The following is a 17,006-nucleotide window of genomic DNA, read 5'->3' on the forward strand; positions in this document are numbered from 1 at the left end:
GGCTGCGGGCCCCGGGCCTGGGCCTGGCGGCGCCCGACAGCGGCCGGGAGCGCCGCCGCGTCGCGCGGGAAGCCCAGCAGGCCGGGGAGCCGGCGCCCCCCGCCCGCGCCCCGCCCGCGCCCCGCCCCCCGCGCCCCCGCCCGCGCCGCCGCCGCCGGCCACGCGAGGGCGCCCGCGGCCGGAATTGGCCCCTCGCGGCCGCCGTCGCCGCCCGGCCGGCCCGCCCCGCGCCTTCCCCCGCGTCCCTTTCACTTCCGGGAGCGCCGGGCCCGCTGGTTCCGCCACAACATCCCGTCGGCCGCCCCGGCGGCGGCTCCGCAGCGCGCCCGCCCGCCCGCCCGCCCGCCATGGCCACCAACCCGCAGCCGCAGCCGCCGCCGCCCGCGCCGCCGCCGCCCCCGCCGCAGCCGCAGCCGCCGCCGCCGCCGCCCGGCCCCGCGGGGGGCCCGGGCGCGGGCGGGGCGGGCGGCGCCGGGGCGGGCGCGGGGGACCCGCAGCTCGTGGCCATGATCGTGAACCACCTCAAGAGCCAGGGCCTCTTCGACCAGTTCCGCAGGGACTGCCTGGCCGACGTGGACACCAAGGTGCGGGCGCGGGGGGCGCGGGGGGCGCGGGGGGCGCGGGGGGCGCGGGGGGCGCGGGGCCCGGCCCGGCCCTGTGGACCCGCGCGCCCGCCTCGGCCCCCCCCCGGCGCGGACCCCGCGGGCTGGTGGGGGAGCCCGGGTTGGGGGCGCCCGGGTTGCGGGGCGCGGGCGCCGAGCGGGGGGCCCTGGGCGCTCGCGGCTCCCGCGTCGCGGTCCCTGCGCGGTCGGGGTGTCGCCGCCCCTGGGGCTCGGGGCGCCGAGGGTCACGCCGCTGCCCTTGGGCGCCCCGAGGAGGGGGCGCTGCCCGGCGGGGCGCGGCGGGGCGCGGGCGGAGCTGGACCCCGGGGAGCCGGGCGGTGCCGGGGCCTGCCGGGGATCGGGGTCGCCCGGGCGGTGCCCAGACCCGCGCCCTGAGCAGGCGCAGCCCGAGCCGAGCCGGGGCCCCGGGGCCCGAGAAGGTGGGCTGGGGGGGACCCCCTGTCCAGTGGGGACGCCCTGGGCTGCAGGCGGGAGAGTCACCTCCCGCGCGCGGGTCTCTGACCAGAAGTGGTTAGGGCTGGACCTGGGGGGACCTCCAGGCCCCAAAAGTCAGCGTGAAAGGGGCCTTTAGCAGGAGGAGGTGCATGTAGCTGCTTTGGCAAAGAATAACGGGGGGCTCGGGAAAGGAGCGGTCAGGGAGAAGGGTGGAAAGCCAGTTTCTGGAATCCTGGCAGCAGGTGAAGCAGGAAGCCTGACTTCTGGATAATTGGAAGTTGATTTATTTATTTTTTTTCTTAAGCTTAGATCTGCTGGGCTTCGTCAAAGTGAAGTTCTGATGGGGCGGGGGCTTTCTCACAGCATCTTTAACACTTGTGTGACATCTTTAACATCCCCAGGTTCTTCCCTCTCACCCAGTGTTCAGTCTTTGAGGCGAACCACACGCTGGCCTGATCCCTTTTGGGAAGCCTTTGCTTCCCTTACAATCCAGGGCAAACTTTTGCCCCAAGTGGACCAGCAGCAGATGGGCCTTTTCCCAGCGCTGGGGTTTTTACATCACGAAGTCCGTTTGCTTGGGGTCTTTGTCTCTGTAGGAACTTTGTAGTTTTCTCTTTTTTTTTTTTTTTTAAGGGAATGTGGGCAGCCACCTTGCTGAAGATGCCTTTTCTTCTTCTACTTTAATGGTTAAGATTAGACGTGGCCAAGTAAATGTTACCCAAATAAAGTTGGTTACTTGTGTCCCACTTAGAGAGATTCCACTTGGCTGTTCCCAGAAACCTTCAAATCATTGTGTGCAAATTAAAAATTTAAATAGGCTGAAGGGGAAGTGGGGGCAGCTGCAATATACTGAACTTGACTTTTTCTTCATCCTGTCGCCTCTAAATGCTGCCTCTAAATGCTGCGTGTCGGTAATTTGCCTGCCAGATCCTCACAAAGAGGTGTCCTTCCCTTTCTTTGGGGGGGGGGGTAACAACAATATAGTTGCTTTGACAACTGAATGAAATCTAGGACCTTGCCCCAAGAAGAAATGCTCTTCCACACAATACGGTGCTGAATTCCAAAGTGGTTGACGATAGTGAGTTTCCCATGGCTCAACCTGGTCCGTGGTTTCAGGGAGCCCGGCCAGCACAGAATACAGTCCCCTGTCTTAACATTAGCGATGAGAGAATAGAACTGAAGGGACCCCTCCTTCCTCCCTGAAGAAGGGGGCATGCCTGGGTGTGGTTGACCTTCCTTCCTCAAGCGTCCTCTCCCTCCTCTCTGTGCCTGGCGTTTCAGGTGCCTCGTTCTTTCCTCATGACTGTCCTGTCTGCTTTTCTTCCTCTTCGCTGGCCAATATGTGATGTTTAAAATATTTTTTCTTATTGAGTAGCATTTTATGCCACTTTATCTTGTTTAAAAAAAAAAAGGAGTAAACTTTGAAAATCTTGAAAACATACAAAAGCTAAAATTTTCTTTCCTATGAAGCTGACGTTCCTGCAGTGTGGTGAATGGGCCAGAATAGAAATAAGATGCCCTGTTCTTGCAGAGGAGCGTCATCCTAATGGAATTCTTGGGCCTCCTCTGCTAAGAACACCTCTTAATGCAGCCCCCTTACAGTGCTCCTGATAATCAGACCCCGCCGGCTGATCTGCTTTATGTCAAATCCGACCATGTTATCGAGGGCTGTAGCAGTAGCTGGATTGCTAGTCACGTGCATACTTAAGAAGCAAGAAGTCCGATGCCAGCCACTGCTCGCCAAGAGCAAAGATGCCATGCCACCCAGCGAGTACGTAGAAGTCAGGTGACAAGCACCAAAGTCAGTGGTCATTCCAGAAGTCCAGCGAGCCCCCAGCTGTCCTGGACTCATGGGTGACCCTACACCAGCCAAGACAGAGCAAGGGATACAGCCCATGCACTCGAAGAATTGCACCCGTGGGCAGCCCCAAGGTGCAGCTAATCCCGAGGCCCCTCCCCTGCTCCATTCTGCCCCCTTTGTTAGCAACTGGACAGTGTGAGGAGGGAGGTCAGAGGGACCCACCATTCTGTCCCTGGCAGAAGCTCCTCCACCAGGTAAGCGCCACCCTCTCCCCAAGTGGTGAAGGCCAATCTGGCGACACTTCTCAGTAATGGGTTCTGGTCCCGTGATTATTGTCTGTGGGGGGGGGGGGGTTCAAAAGGAATGTCAGACGCTGAAGTATGTAACTTTATTCAACACAAAATGTTTGTTATGTCCCTGGTTTTAAGTGCCAGCGATGAGCACAATTCGCTGCTATTGCGGAACTTGCATCCCAGCAGAGAAAACCAGGCAGTGCGATGGCGGCTGTGGGGCAGCAAAGCAGGGCAAGGCTGGCGAGGAAAGCAGGCTTTGTGTCAGTTTGTCAGTCACTTATAAGTTCCATAACTTGGGGAGCACAGCTTCCCCCCTCCGCCTGTGCACATGCTCCACCTGCCCTCCGCCACAGCTCCAGGGCCGACGTCAGACCCTTCCTTCCCCATGCCCCTCCCCGCGCCGGCCCCCCGTGCACTCCTCGCAGTGACAATTGCTTGTCTTGAGTAAGTGTTCAGGGAGCTGTCGTCCCTGTGGACCAACTGAGGGGTCCTGCGTCGGTCGCGATTCCCAGTAGACACCCCGGGTGTGCAGAGCCGCTGAGGGAGAGGCGACGGTGGGGGTGCCCTCCCTCCCTTTGAGGGTCTGCCTGGCTGGGGAGCCAGGGTAAGAGTTTGGCTCTTACTCAGCTGAGTAGCCATTGGCGGGGTGAGCGTAAGAGGAGCGTGACCGACTTGAGGTGGACCGAGCAGGCGTCGTTGGTCGCTGCTGCCACTTTCCCTTTGGTCGAGGTCCCAGGTGGGTAATGCGCTGTGTGGTCACCTTTAATTTTAGAAGATTACCCCAGCTGCTATCTGGAAGGTAGACTTTGGGGGGCCAAGGGAAGGAGCCGGGAGGCCAGTGATTATCAGTGGGACAGGAGGGGAGGCTGCCTTGCGCCCGGTGGTCGCAGCGAAGGTGGTGGGGAGGAGCCACCTTCTCTTCCTGCAGAGAAAGGGAGCCTCGGTGATGGCTCCCAGGCGTTTGGGAAGCCCTGGGGAAGGAAGGGGCGTGTGTTTTCCAGAAGAGGAGTCCGTGGCCTGCTGTCTCCAGGCTTCGTGCTGGGGGTGGATAAATAGTCCCTTTCCCCAGATACAGAGTAAAGCAGGATTCTCCAGCGACAGCAGGCCTGGAAGGCGGAGCGGCGGGTCCTGGGCTTCAGCGGCGGCCTGTCGCTCTTTCCGTCCCTGTCCCGCACAGCTGAGTGCTCCTTGCCCCCAAAGCCAGAGCCCTCCCGCCTGCCAGGCCGTGTCTCAGCCTCCTCTCCCGCATTCTCTTCTCCAAGCTGGACTTGCCCAGTGTCCTGACCCCGCTGTGTTCCCGGCCACCTGCCCTTCACCTGTGCTCTCAGTGGTGCCCGCAGGCCGGGCACCCGCTGTCCAGCTGCGGAGAGGCCCCGCGGGTCCGGGCAGCGGCCACCTCCCAAGGAGGTCTGGCTTCGTCTCTGCCCCTGCAATTCTGTGCCCAGGCACGGAGCTTTTGTTTCTGCCTTACCTTACAGTCACTTGCCAGCAAATCAAAGGCACCTGTCTGTCTCCTCGCCCTGGCATCTGCAGACCTCCCAGCTGTGTTTGCATGTCTAAGGGGAGATGAGCCGGGTAATGATACAGGCGCCTGGGCCTTCAGGACCTTAAGACAACCAGGTTTTAACAGTTGTGTGTTTTCTTTTCTTTCTAGCCCGCCTATCAGAACCTCAGACAGCGTGTTGACAACTTTGTTGCAAACCACTTAGCAACGCACACATGGAGTCCCCACCTCAATAAGAACCAGCTAAGAAACAATATTAGACAGCAAGTGCTCAAGTAAGTCTCTCCCAGACACAAGGGACACGCCTCAGAAGTTGGTTAGCTGTTAATGAATGTGCCCCATCCCTGGCTGCTTCATGATGGGATACCCCATAATTTTTAATTTTAATTTTAGATTCGGTGCTGAGTGTTTCCACCGTGTGTTCTACTTCTGCTCCCTCCTGTAGACCCTCAGCAGTGCTTGGGCGAAGGGGATGGCAGTGAGGCTTAAAAAAAAATGTTTAGATGTAATATTAACAGACAGTAAGTGTCCGGATGGCTTGCAGGGTAACATAGTTATTTTCTTTCTGTCTTCCGGCACAGCGCTCTCTTTTTCTGTTGCCACGACCTTAGCTCTGCTTTTGAAGGATGATGCAGCCAAAAGAGGGAAAAAGTGCATTTGAACAGGTCAGGGCCATTTTGGGGAGGAACATAAGATAGAGAATAAGAAGAGCTGAATTTTAGCTTAAAAAATTTCTATTTATTCCCCCCAAAAGCAGATTTACAATATTATCTTCTTCTTGGTTATAAATATTTGGCGGGACTCAGCCCTTTTCTCCTGGCTTTACTCCCTCAGAAGGGTGACTAAGTTATTTAAAGAGCTCCCAGTCTTCCTGCCTTGACAAATATTTATGTTTAAGCTGCTCTTGTAGAATGAAACGTGGCATGTAAACAGTTTTGCACATCTGCTTTATGCCGGGGGGCCTCTAAGGCCCAGCTTGCTGCCCATGGACAGCCCTGACCCATGCAGAGCCCCCAAATAAATTTCCAACTCTCACTTGAAGACCCATTTAGCCATAGGTAACACGGGAATCCAGGACCTGGGGCTCAGACCTGTCTCCTTGTGCATAAGAGAAGAGGGACATTTAACAAGAGCTTGGTTTAAGGGTTTTTTTTTTTTTTTTACAGAGGCATGTTTTATTTATTTATTTTATTTGTTTGTTTATTTTGTTTATACATGCACTGGGTACAGTCAGAAGCGCGGGAGGGTGAGAGAATTCACCAGAGCCAGAGCGGGGAGCAGAGCAGGCAGAAGGACCGAAGTACACTGCTGAGGGGAGCAGTGGGCGGCAGGAGAGGTCTGTGCGCCATGTGGGACCCTCCTCCAGTGGCCGGGGAGCAGCCGGGGATCGAACCGGCGCCGCAGAGGCTGCGGGCAGCTTCGCAACCCAGCGCTCAACCGCTGCGCCACCAGGGAGGCCCCTTGGTTTAAGTTTTTAAAGCATGTGTGAGAAATTGGGAGAGAGACCCGGTCAGAAGAAGCCGCGGGGGCTGTGGGGTTGTGGGGTGACGCTGGAGGGAGAAGCCTCCCTGAGAAGGAAGAGATGGAGGATCTCAGACCGCGGCAGGCTGACAATTGCTTATTTCAGGCTTCCTGGAGAAGAGCAACTGAAATAGCAGGGACCTGGGGATCAGTGCACAGGCGCCCACACCCTCACCCACAGCGCCCCTGCCTGCAGAGTGCCTTTGGCGTAGCTCCCGCCCTTTCACAGATGGTTGAGGTCCTCAATGAGGAGGCTCAGGGTTCAATGATGGTAAGGCTGACAAAAAGGTCCCAGCTCACGAGCAAAATGACTTTATTCAAAGTTATTCCAGGACACGGTTTCCTAATGCCGTCCTCTGGCTTAAAGCTGCAGTTTCCGAGAACCTGTCCGCGTCAGGGAGGACTGCAGTGGGGTCTCACACGCTTTCTTCGTAAGTTGAGAGGTTATGGCGATTGCATTGCGTCCTCAGCATGCAAAACCTGTAAAGTAGGAAAGTTGTCCTTCTGTTCCCTTAAGGAAGCCAAGCTCACGCGTGCCCATGTAAAGCCTGGCACTCAGATTTCTCCTCCCAGCCGAAGACGTGGTTCCCACGAGCCGTGCTCTGCCAGGGGTTGCGCTCAGCAGTGCGGGGTTCTGGAGCCTGCCAGTGGTGTGCCTGTGGGGTGAGGGCTTCCCCCTGGAGACATTTCAGGACAAGGGAAACAGTCTTGGGTAATTTAGGCAATTGCTCTTCCTAGAACAGCTGTACAAATTTTTTCTAGCTATTCTTTGTTTTTGTTACTTATTTGCTTTACATTTGTTACTTACATCTTGTTTTGTCCCTTTGGTTTTTATTTTTAAATGAACGGTTCTCTTAACTCCTAGTGAAGTTATGTCACTAATTTTTTTTTTTCTTAAAAACAAAAACCAAACTCTTTCACTGTATTCAAATTAATGGCATAGAGATGGGCCAGCCCCTAGAAATAAAATTGCAAACAAATTTTCATTTATATACTTGAGAAAATTCACAGGTATACTTTGTAGAAGGTTGAACCATCTCTAATTGCCATTTTTGCAGGATGAACATAGTCTAATACCAGCCATTTCAGGTGGCTCAGCTTATTCAGGTAATCTGCCCCCAAAAATCTTACTTTATTCCTTCATTTGGGCCACAGAATTTAAATGCTAGGTAGCTCTAAGCAATGATCTGAGCTGTGCAGAATTTTTTTTTTTAAAGATTTATTTATGCATACAAGAGTTGGGGTGCAGGCCAGAGGTGCCAGGGGAGCAGGGGGAGGAGAGGACTCACCAGAGACAGAGTTGGGAGCAGAACAGGCAGATCTACTAAAATACACTGCTGAGGGTAACAATGGGCGAGGCGGAAGAGGTCTGCTGTGCCATGGCCTTAGCAACCTGGCCGGGGATCGAACTCATGCTGCAGTGGCTGCCAATAGCTTCGTAGTGCTGACACTTAGCCCCTTGTGCCACCAGGGAGGCCCCAAGCCTAGCAGAATTTTAAAGGACACAAGGAATTCTCTTTAACTGGGAAAATGTCAGCTGTCCTGTTGCCTTTGCCCTTGAACCCAGGGCTGTAGTTTCTCAGCCTCTGGTGAGGTCCTGGCTTTGGCTATTCCTCATGAGAGTGGGTCCACTCAGGGTAGGGTGGTCATCAGCACTGGCCTTCATTTTTATTTAAGATCAGAGCTTCCTCAGTATCAGTGGAGTAAAGCAAATGAGGGGCCAAAATACAGGCAAACAGACTAAGCCAATATTTTTTTTTGGTGGGTGAGGGGTGTATTTTTTTGTTATGCCTTTGTACATGTGTCTTAAAACATTGAAGATTGCTTGTCCTTGTTTCTTTTCCACCTGCTACCTTTTAAAGATGCCCCTAAGATGTAAGAATGTTGGCAGGATTTGTGGGTTTTATTTAAAATCTTAGAACTTTGAAAAGCAGGTTACCTACTTTGTGTGGTGTTGGCTCATTTTTCTCCATGGCCCACATAAGTAGCAGCATAGTATCACAAGCTGCTGGTACCTCAGGAAATGAAATCCAAATTCATCGTCCACTCCAGACAGAGCTGTACTCAAAAATAGCCTGGGAACAGTACGGAGAGACACCTCAGCCATTGTTCAGAGAGCGCCTGAGGCCTCAAAGCTGGGACTGGCCCACGCCCATCAGCACTGCCCAGGGAACTTGCGCTCCTCCCTGGCTCTTTTAGGAAGAAGCAGGTTTAAGTGGGTTTCTTAAGATAAATATTTTGCTCAGACACCTTAGTGATTTTCTGCACATTTCAAACTTAGTTCCCTCCTTGTTCCTCTGCCTCTTATACACGTTATTTCTTCAGATGCTCTCATCCTCTTCTCTGTGGAAATCAGGACGCAGCTCAGAGTTCTTCTTTGTGGAACATTCTCACTTTGTCTCGGCTTGTGTAGGCATTCCTGTCCCACTCTCCTCTTGCAGTGCCTGGTGTGTATTCACACCTGTCATCCATGTCTTGATCGTTTGTGTCTATTTCACTCACCCGGCAGGGGCCAGGTCTGATTTGTAGCTGCCCAGAGGCCAGCACTCTGCCCATTGTGTAGAAGAGACTCGGAACATAATTATTGAATGAATAAATGATCCAGGTTTTATAGCAGGAATATAAAAAGAGAAAGTGTGATGTCTTATTTTTGATGTCCGAAAGTTTTTTCTGTTTTTGCAAGTCCGATGCAGTTCCCTTGAGTGTATTCTTTCTACCCAGAACTCAGTGGAGTGACCATTTCTACCTGAATGATGCAGGTGGGGGGGTGTGGGGAGGGGAGCATCACCTGTAGGCCTGGGCCCAAGACCGCACACTGTGCGTCCTGTCTGAGGGTGGCTTGTTTTGATTTTGGAGTTTCATTTTTGAGTGTTTCCACTGCTGACCTGGGTGCCAGGTCACATAGCGATTTGCGGTCGGTAGGGTATGTCTAGCTGCCGCTGCCGCTACACTTGGACTAACTTCCGTGTGTGTGCTTTCTATATCCAGTGGAGTGGATTGGGGGCAACTTAAGGTTGAACGTGTGTGTAACAGATACCATTTTCCTTAAAAGTAAGTCATGGAAATGATAGAAATTGTTTTTACCTTTCTGCAAATCATCCTGTGTTTCAGATCAGGAATGTTGGAGTCTGGTATTGACCGAATTATTTCTCAGGTTGTGGATCCAAAGATCAACCACACATTCAGACCTCAGGTGGAGAAAGCTGTGCATGAGTTTTTGGCCACATTAAATCACAAAGAGGAAGGGAGTGGCAGCGCCGTGCCCGATGAGGAGAAAGCGGACTCTTCGGGCTTGACACAAGGTGCATTGCTTTCCCTTGGCCAATTCCCTGGCTTCTGTTCCTGGACTGAGCAGCACGCTCGAGAATATTTGGGTCTTTGACACATTCAACTGCCTATCCTTGTGTGTATTTTAAATATCACGCAATTTCCTCAACTGGCATTACATTAGTGTAAAATGTAGGCATTTTAGTAGTGTACTGGGATGTTGGTGTGTTTTTCAGTAGAGGGACTAACTGAAATAGAGAAGCGGGGTGGGGGAGGTTAGACAGTTTTCAGATTTGTTTGGTGCCTTTCCATTCAGAGACGTAGACATTCGGTTTAGAGAACCAGAATTTAGGATGTGCTGGGTACTACCCCTGGTACCTCGAGTCTGTACCCGAGCACGTGTGCATGGGATCACGTCAAGACAGCAGGCAAGTAAAGGGATTCAGCAGAGGGACAGATCTTCTGCCTAAATGTATTCTGACACTTGTCTTTTCTCAAAGGCGCCCCTGCTCCTGGACCAAGTGTTAATGCAGCCAACGATGCTATGTCCATCTTGGAGACGATAACTTCGCTGAACCAAGAGGCAAGTGCTGCCAGAGCTTCGACAGAAACACCAAATGCCAAGAGCATTGAGAGAGGATCCAAAAAGCTCTCGTCTCAGCCAAGCACTGACACCAGTACTGAGAAAGAGAGAACTTCAGAAGATATGACTGATAAAGAAAAATCCGTGCCCGACTCTGGGGGGGAGGCCCAGGAAACAGCCCCTAAGTCTGAAGAGCTTAGTGACCTCCCTTGTCCAGTTGAAGAAATTAAAAATCACGCAAGAGAGAATAATAATTCAGTTCCACTCAATAAAGATGTTCAACCAGAAAGCAGTGACCAAAAAAATAAATCAGCAGACAAGGGTGAAAAGAAACCAGACAGCAATGATAAAGGAGAGAGAAAGAAAGAAAAGAAGGAAAAGACAGAGAAGAAATTTGATCACTCAAAAAGAAATGAAGATACACAAAAAGGGAAAGATGAAAAGCAAGCAAAGGAAAAAGAAGTAGAGTGTGCAAAGCCTCCTTCAGAAAAGAATAGTAATAAAGCCAAAAACAGTGAAGGGACAAAAGAAGGTAGGTAAAGGCTTGTGAAATCTACTCATTCAATCACTCCTTGGGAGTCCGGTGTCAAATTTCCTTTCAAGTTTTAGTAAATTTATTTGAAACTTACATTCAAAAGTCTGAAAACTCATATCCCCTTTGCTAAAGAATGAGCAGTAAACATTTGTAAATTTCTCTTCTATGTTGATGTATTAGTTCACAAAAGTAAATGAAAAGCTGGAAACCTTATGATTTAATGCTTATAATTTATTTACATGTATTACTGGAAGTAACTTAATTAGTAATTGTGTACCCTAACCTAAATACTAGATTGTTGATATTTCAGTGCTTCACATTTGCTTTTGTTTATGTCATTTGCATCATAAATTAGTAGTTTCTTTTATAGGATACTAGTTTGTGCTTTCTGGAAACAGCCCTGCCTTAATTGATAACAGTAACTAATCATGAGAAGACTTCATTTCTTTTCTTTTTTTTTAAACATTTATTTTATTTATTTATGCATACAAGAGCTAGGCCAGGGGTTGGGGGGGTGAGAGGATTCACCAGAGACAGTGAAGAACAGAATACGCAGATCCACTGAAATATACTGCTGAGGGGAGCAGCAGGGAGACAGGAGAGGTCTGTTCTGCCATGTGGGTAGCTCCCTGGCTGGGGATTGAACTCATGCTGCAGTGGCTGCCATAGCTTCATCGTGCCGAGACTTAACCCCTTGCGCCACCAGGGAGGCCCAGAAAAAAACTTCATTTCTGAGGTCGACATTCTTTGACATGTATTTTTAAAGTAGATATTTTAAGTAATTTAGGAATTGAGATCTGAGAGTGTTCATAACAAGGCGATCCTGTATTTTCGTCCTAGATTGCTCTCTGATGGGGTCTGATGTGGACGGGCTTACAGACATCACGGTGAGCTCTGTCCATACCAGTGACCTTTCATCTTTTGAAGAAGACACCGAGGAGGAAGTAGTAATGTCTGATAGCATGGAAGAAGGAGAGATTACATCAGATGGTAAAGCATTTTACTTAGTAATGCCTCTGTGAAGCTTCCCGTCGAGCATTATTTGTATATTCAGATGGCTATATCGTGAGAGACAGTGTGGTGTAGTGGCAAGAGCATGGGACTTTGTAGTTGGAAGATTGGTTTCTGAGTCCCAGCTCCGAGGTTGTCTGAGCAAGCTTGGTAAGTCACAAAATCTCAACAAGACTTGGTTCTCCATCTCTTAATCCATCCATTAGGATGAGATAAGATTTAGAATAGATAATGTATATGAAGATGCTATGTATGGGATTGTGGGTATGTGGGTGGCCTTTCGGGGGGCACAGTCCAGAAGAAAGCCCTCACTTCTGACACTAGTTGCAAGCTTGTAGTCCCTGAGACCACCATTGGGCTTGGTGATTCACTCACAGGATTCACAGAGCTCACTGAAAACTGCTGGCTGCATGGCTGCAGGTGGTGGCAGGTAAGGAAGACAGATTGACCTTGGCCGAGAAATTTGCACCCGAAGCAGAGTCCAGAAAGTTAGAGTACTGAGCTTCCATCTGTTCTTTCTCTGGAGTTGTGGAGAGCATTACTTTCCCGGCATTGGTATCTGACATTACTCACTGATTTGCCGACCAGGGCATGTGCCTGGAGCCCGACTCTCCGAGTTTCCTTTGGCTTCAGAGCCATAGCTGTCCTGTCCACGTGTCTGGCTCGTTCTCCAGTCAAGCTGATATCCGTGATCCGAAGTTGTCACCCCAGATCACACTGATAGATTGACCCAGGACCCCCAGGTGATGTCAGGCATGGCATTCCAGAGGCTTAGAGGTCACCTCTTTGGAGCCACTGGCAAAGACCAGGCCTCTTTCACTCTACAGTTCGTTCTTCACCTGACCCTCCTAAGCACAGGCCGTGCATCACTGTGCCAAGTGGGTCTGGGCCCCACCTAGTACAGTCCTCACAGGTCCAGGTGGAGAAGCATCCCCAAGGGACGCTGTCCCGGCCAGGGTCACATAGCTGGGCAGTTAGATTTCATGTATGACCTTTTTAAAAATCAGAAATACTGGAAATGATTTTCAGTGACCTTGAGGCAGCTTCTTCTAAATTTGCTGCTGACTTTTGGACAAAACACCTAGAGAGAACACAAAGGAGGAAAAGCAGAAACCACAGATGTGTTTTTTAGTCTCTCTCGATTTTCATTCTTAATATCCATGAAAAAATTAAATGATGAACTCAAAAAAATCATCTGTAGCGCTCCCTGCTTTTCCCATCTGACTGAGAGGCCTGTTCTGTGAGCCCATGGATCCTGCTGTCCCATGCACACTCCCCTCTCCAGCCTGCCTAGATGATGTTTTGAGTCTTTTTAAGGTTTTTCCTGGACAACTAGATTTTCTCAGTAGGGGATCCAAAAAGTAAAAATAGTCTATTTTGAGAGTACTAAGCAGTATGAGATATAAACCTCGCTCATGAGTTTTTTTTTTTTTTTCCTTTTGTTACTTTTTGCTGTATCCTGGGGCATCAAATCTGCTTTCCTAGAGGGTTTTGGTATATGTTTACCAGTTAGCCTCTGGTAAATGCAAGTCCTGCAGCTGATCACTGAAATCTCAGCTTCATGTGGGTGCAGCTTAACCGTGGCAAACACTCACACCTGTCCACTGCCATATAGTGAGAATCAACTATTTGACAAGAGAACATAAGTAATTATAAGACTGACTTCTTTCTTCATGTGTGTGAATCTGATTGTTAAGAAATAAGTTAAGATACAGATTATGTAGCCTTTAAGAATGTCAGTTTGAATTCGCACATACTGACATGTCCTCTGCTGGACCTATGACTGCACTGAAACTATATTGGTGTGCTTTATTGCTTGAAGTTGATCAAACAGCGTAGGTTTCATTGCTAAATCGCAGAAGTACCCCTCTCTCTGTTGACTTTCTTCCAGATGAAGAAAAAAGCAAACAGAACAAAACAAAAACTCAAACCAGTGATTCTAATGAAGGAAAAGCAAAAAATGTACGGCACGCTTATGTCCACAAACCCTATCTCTACTCCAAGTATTACAGTGATTCTGACGATGAGCTTACGGTGGAACAGCGGCGACAGTCTATTGTAAGTCAGACTTTCTGGTTTTATTTTCATCTGTTAAATCAGGTTGGCAAACTAGACTAGTCTGTGTACAAGGTACTGGTGAGTGTATGAAAATAGGTTGTGCTGTCAGGAATCTTGTCATTTAACAGCAGAATAGTCATAACCAATGTGACAGAAGTGACATGTCATTGTAAGTAACAGTAGCTTGATAGCCCAAACGTTTCATGTTATGGAGATGTGTGACTGAAACCTACAAATGTGTGATTTGCAGCCATTAATTTAATAACAAAATGTTAACATGTTTCCTGGATTTGAAAATGCTTCTAATTTTAAAAACATGTCATTAAATTATTAACAGCTTTTTAGGGGGAAAAATGCTATCTCACTGAATGCGTATATCAGCTTTAAGATGGCTTGCAATTTCAGAAACACTAAAATTAAAAGAAGCTCTTATAGGGCCTCCCCGGTGGCGCTGCGGGTTGAGCACCACGCTGTGAAGCTGTCCGCGCCTCTGCAGCGCTGGTTCAATTCCTGGCTGGCCAGGGAGCTACCCACATGGCGCGGCAGACCTCTCCTGTCTTGCCCGCTGCTCCCCTCAGCAGTGTCTTTGGTCTGTTTGCCTGTTCTGCTCCCCGCTTTGTCTCTGGTGAAGTTTCTCACCCTCCCGCACATCTGGCCTGTACCCCAGTTCTTGTATAAACATAAATCTTAAATAAGGAGGAAAAAAAAAAAAAGCTCTACATCTTCAAAATAGGAAACATTAATCCACAGAGAAATAACTTGAAGGATGCACACCGGAATGTTAATGGTGGCCTATCAAGTAAAAGTTACTTGACCAGAATTACGCCTGTGCTTAGGACTTGGGGCACTTTGTGTTCTAGCCTAGGACTAGATTCTCACTGGCTTTAAAATAGGACAGCAAAAAAAATCCCACATCCTAAACCTGCAAGTCTCATTGTTGTAGCTCTAGCCTGTCACTTGAATCTGCATTTCAACTTTGCCCTGTAAGAGTAATGGAGAAATCTGGAGGCCTGCATAGGTACACTTGATGCTTATGTGTATTTTCATAACTGTCCTTTTCATTGAAGTAGCCAGCTTATTAAACCACCATTCACAAAACAGTTCCTCTCTCATTCTTCAAATCAGTGGCGTTCTTCAGATCTGTCTCTTTTATTCTTCTGGTAGCTTCCAAATTATGGAGTGTAATTGCACTTTTGCAGAGTCCAGTAATTTGTAAGACCCTCTGAGGGGCACACATTTTTTTTCAGTCTTTTTCTTTTACCCGATAATGTATCAGGATAAGCATGCCTATTTTATGGTTTTAGGCTAAAGAAAAAGAGGAGAGGCTTATAAGAAGGCAAATTAATAGAGAGAAACTGGAAGAAAAACGAAAACAGAAAGCAGAAAAGACGAAGTCTTCAAAAGCTAAGACCCAAGGTATGGGATATTATTGGGATGTTAACTTTGTAATGTGTTGAACTAGCTCGTTTTATGCTCTTTCATTTTCTAGGTTGTCATATTACTGCTTATGAGATATGCTTATAAAATGATCTGAAGTGTATCTTAATAAAGCTATACATTTTTCTAATTATCTATTTTCAAGAGTGGAAGATTTACGTTTTAATAAACCTGGTGTGTTTAGCCATTCTTTCTTTATTATATTGCTGTATCTATGTGAAACAGCTCATCAAGTCTGCCAGCTCACACAGCGCATGGGTCAGCAGTTTATTTTCCAATGATTGTGAAATTAATTATCACTGGAAAAATGGACTGTTAACATGTGAGTAATCAAGCCTTGCAGGTGATGCTAATGGAATTAATGAATACTTTGTTAACTACAGTGTCAAACATTTGTCTGGAACGTTTCATTGATCAAAATTGCCTTTCTTCTGAACTCTGCTATTCTTGTCTAGTATACAAAACAAGCAAATATGATCTTTTAAAATAAAAATGATAAGACTTCTCCATCTAAAATGTTATTTTTATTCCAGCAGAGCTTAAAGATATTAATGCCATTTTGCATTCTCATAGAGATTAGAAAATGTTAATGAAAAATTGATAAAGGTTACACTGTTCATAAAATTCTCTTCTAAAATACAGTTTATTGATTGCTTCTTTCACAGGCAAAAGTAGTATGGACTTAGAGGAATCATCAGCAAAGAGTCTGGAACCCAAAGCCCCCAGAATTAAAGAAGTCCTTAAAGAACGGAAAGTCCTAGAGAAAAAAGTAGCCCTAAGCAAAAAAAGAAAAAAAGATTCCAGGTACGTGTTTTATCTGGCCACATTCCCATTGTAGCATTCTCCTGGCATGCTTCTAGAAGAGAGGCAGTGAAAATGACAAGTAGAGAGCCAGACCTTGGATGTGTGTTATTACATGTTTATAAAAGATCTTATTTTGCTTTTAGCATCATGGTGCATGGTGTCAGAATGTCTGTAATATTGCCAAAGAGTGTATCTTAATCCTTTGGGGGCTTCCAAACCTATTTGAGAGGAGATTGATATTTTAGACTTTTCCCCAGAAAAGTCAACCTACATAAGCACACAGTTGTCCTGGAGTTGCAGAGTTTCTGGAAGTCTGCAGTAAGTGTCTGTGTTCTGGACATTTGGTAACCTCATAGGTACGATGGTTAAATCCTTTCTCCAGTATTTCTAGGTGGTCCTCTTCCCCATTGTTCCAAATGCTTTTTCACCGCTGCAGTATTGTGGTTAGTGCTGTCAGAATTAGAAAGCGAGAGAGACTCTAACAGTAACTATGAAGTTGTGTGAGCCTTGGGCTACAGTTTGCTCTTCCTTTGGGATGCGGTTAAGTAAATCTATAATGGACGCCAAGGTCCCGAATCAGTAATTTACAGACCTCATTGAGAAGAGTCGGCTTTCAGTTTTCTTATACCATGTGCCTATTAATTTTGAATAAATCACGCTACGCTCTTTACTCAAAAGATGGAAAACTTTCAAAATATAATTATGGCCCATAAGATACCCACCCTCAAGCAACAAATTGGAAGTTTTTGTTTGACATCTACTTTCCTTTAGCTCCAAAGTAACCCATGTCACCTTTGGGATTGGTTCTTCTCTGTTGACAAAGGCTTTAAATTAGTATGTAACAAGTCTTCTTCATTTGTGGATCAAGTGTTTATCATAAAGGAAAGCTGAATTTTTTCTTTTTAAGCTTCCTGGGAAATTCTTTCATTTGTTTCAAGCAAAGTTCATATCTGACTTTTTTCCCCCACTTAGGAGTGTTGAAGAAAATTCTAAAAAGAAACAGCAATCTGAAGAAGATTCCAAAGAAACCCTCAGAGCAAATGAGGTGTGTCTTAATTAATAAAACTCCCTTTAACATGTTTTTGTTAGCTATAGGCCATTTTATGTTTTGAGTAAATTTTCCAAGTAGAACAA

The 17,006-nt window shown here is 48.2% G+C and overlaps 1 protein-coding gene across 1 annotated transcript in view; it reads left to right on the plus strand.

Annotated features, from left to right (window-relative positions):
- Positions 1-347: 347 nt before the first annotated feature.
- The window catches only part of BOD1L1 (biorientation of chromosomes in cell division 1 like 1), a gene marked incomplete at its 5' end in the record, with an annotated part of 44,291 nt that continues 27,632 nt past the window's right edge, over positions 348-17,006 (plus strand). Inside the window, 9 exons of the mRNA XM_084233026.1 lie at positions 348-584; positions 4,807-4,931; positions 9,289-9,479; positions 9,945-10,559; positions 11,403-11,552; positions 13,465-13,631; positions 14,936-15,047; positions 15,734-15,872; positions 16,845-16,917. Of these exons, the coding sequence (XP_084089152.1) occupies positions 348-584; positions 4,807-4,931; positions 9,289-9,479; positions 9,945-10,559; positions 11,403-11,552; positions 13,465-13,631; positions 14,936-15,047; positions 15,734-15,872; positions 16,845-16,917 (1,809 nt within the window). The remainder of the gene's footprint in view (positions 585-4,806; positions 4,932-9,288; positions 9,480-9,944; positions 10,560-11,402; positions 11,553-13,464; positions 13,632-14,935; positions 15,048-15,733; positions 15,873-16,844; positions 16,918-17,006) is intronic.

Source organism: Talpa europaea (assembly GCF_964194135.1).
Source record: "Talpa europaea genome assembly, chromosome: 5".
Taxonomy (NCBI): Eukaryota; Metazoa; Chordata; class Mammalia; order Eulipotyphla; family Talpidae; genus Talpa; species Talpa europaea.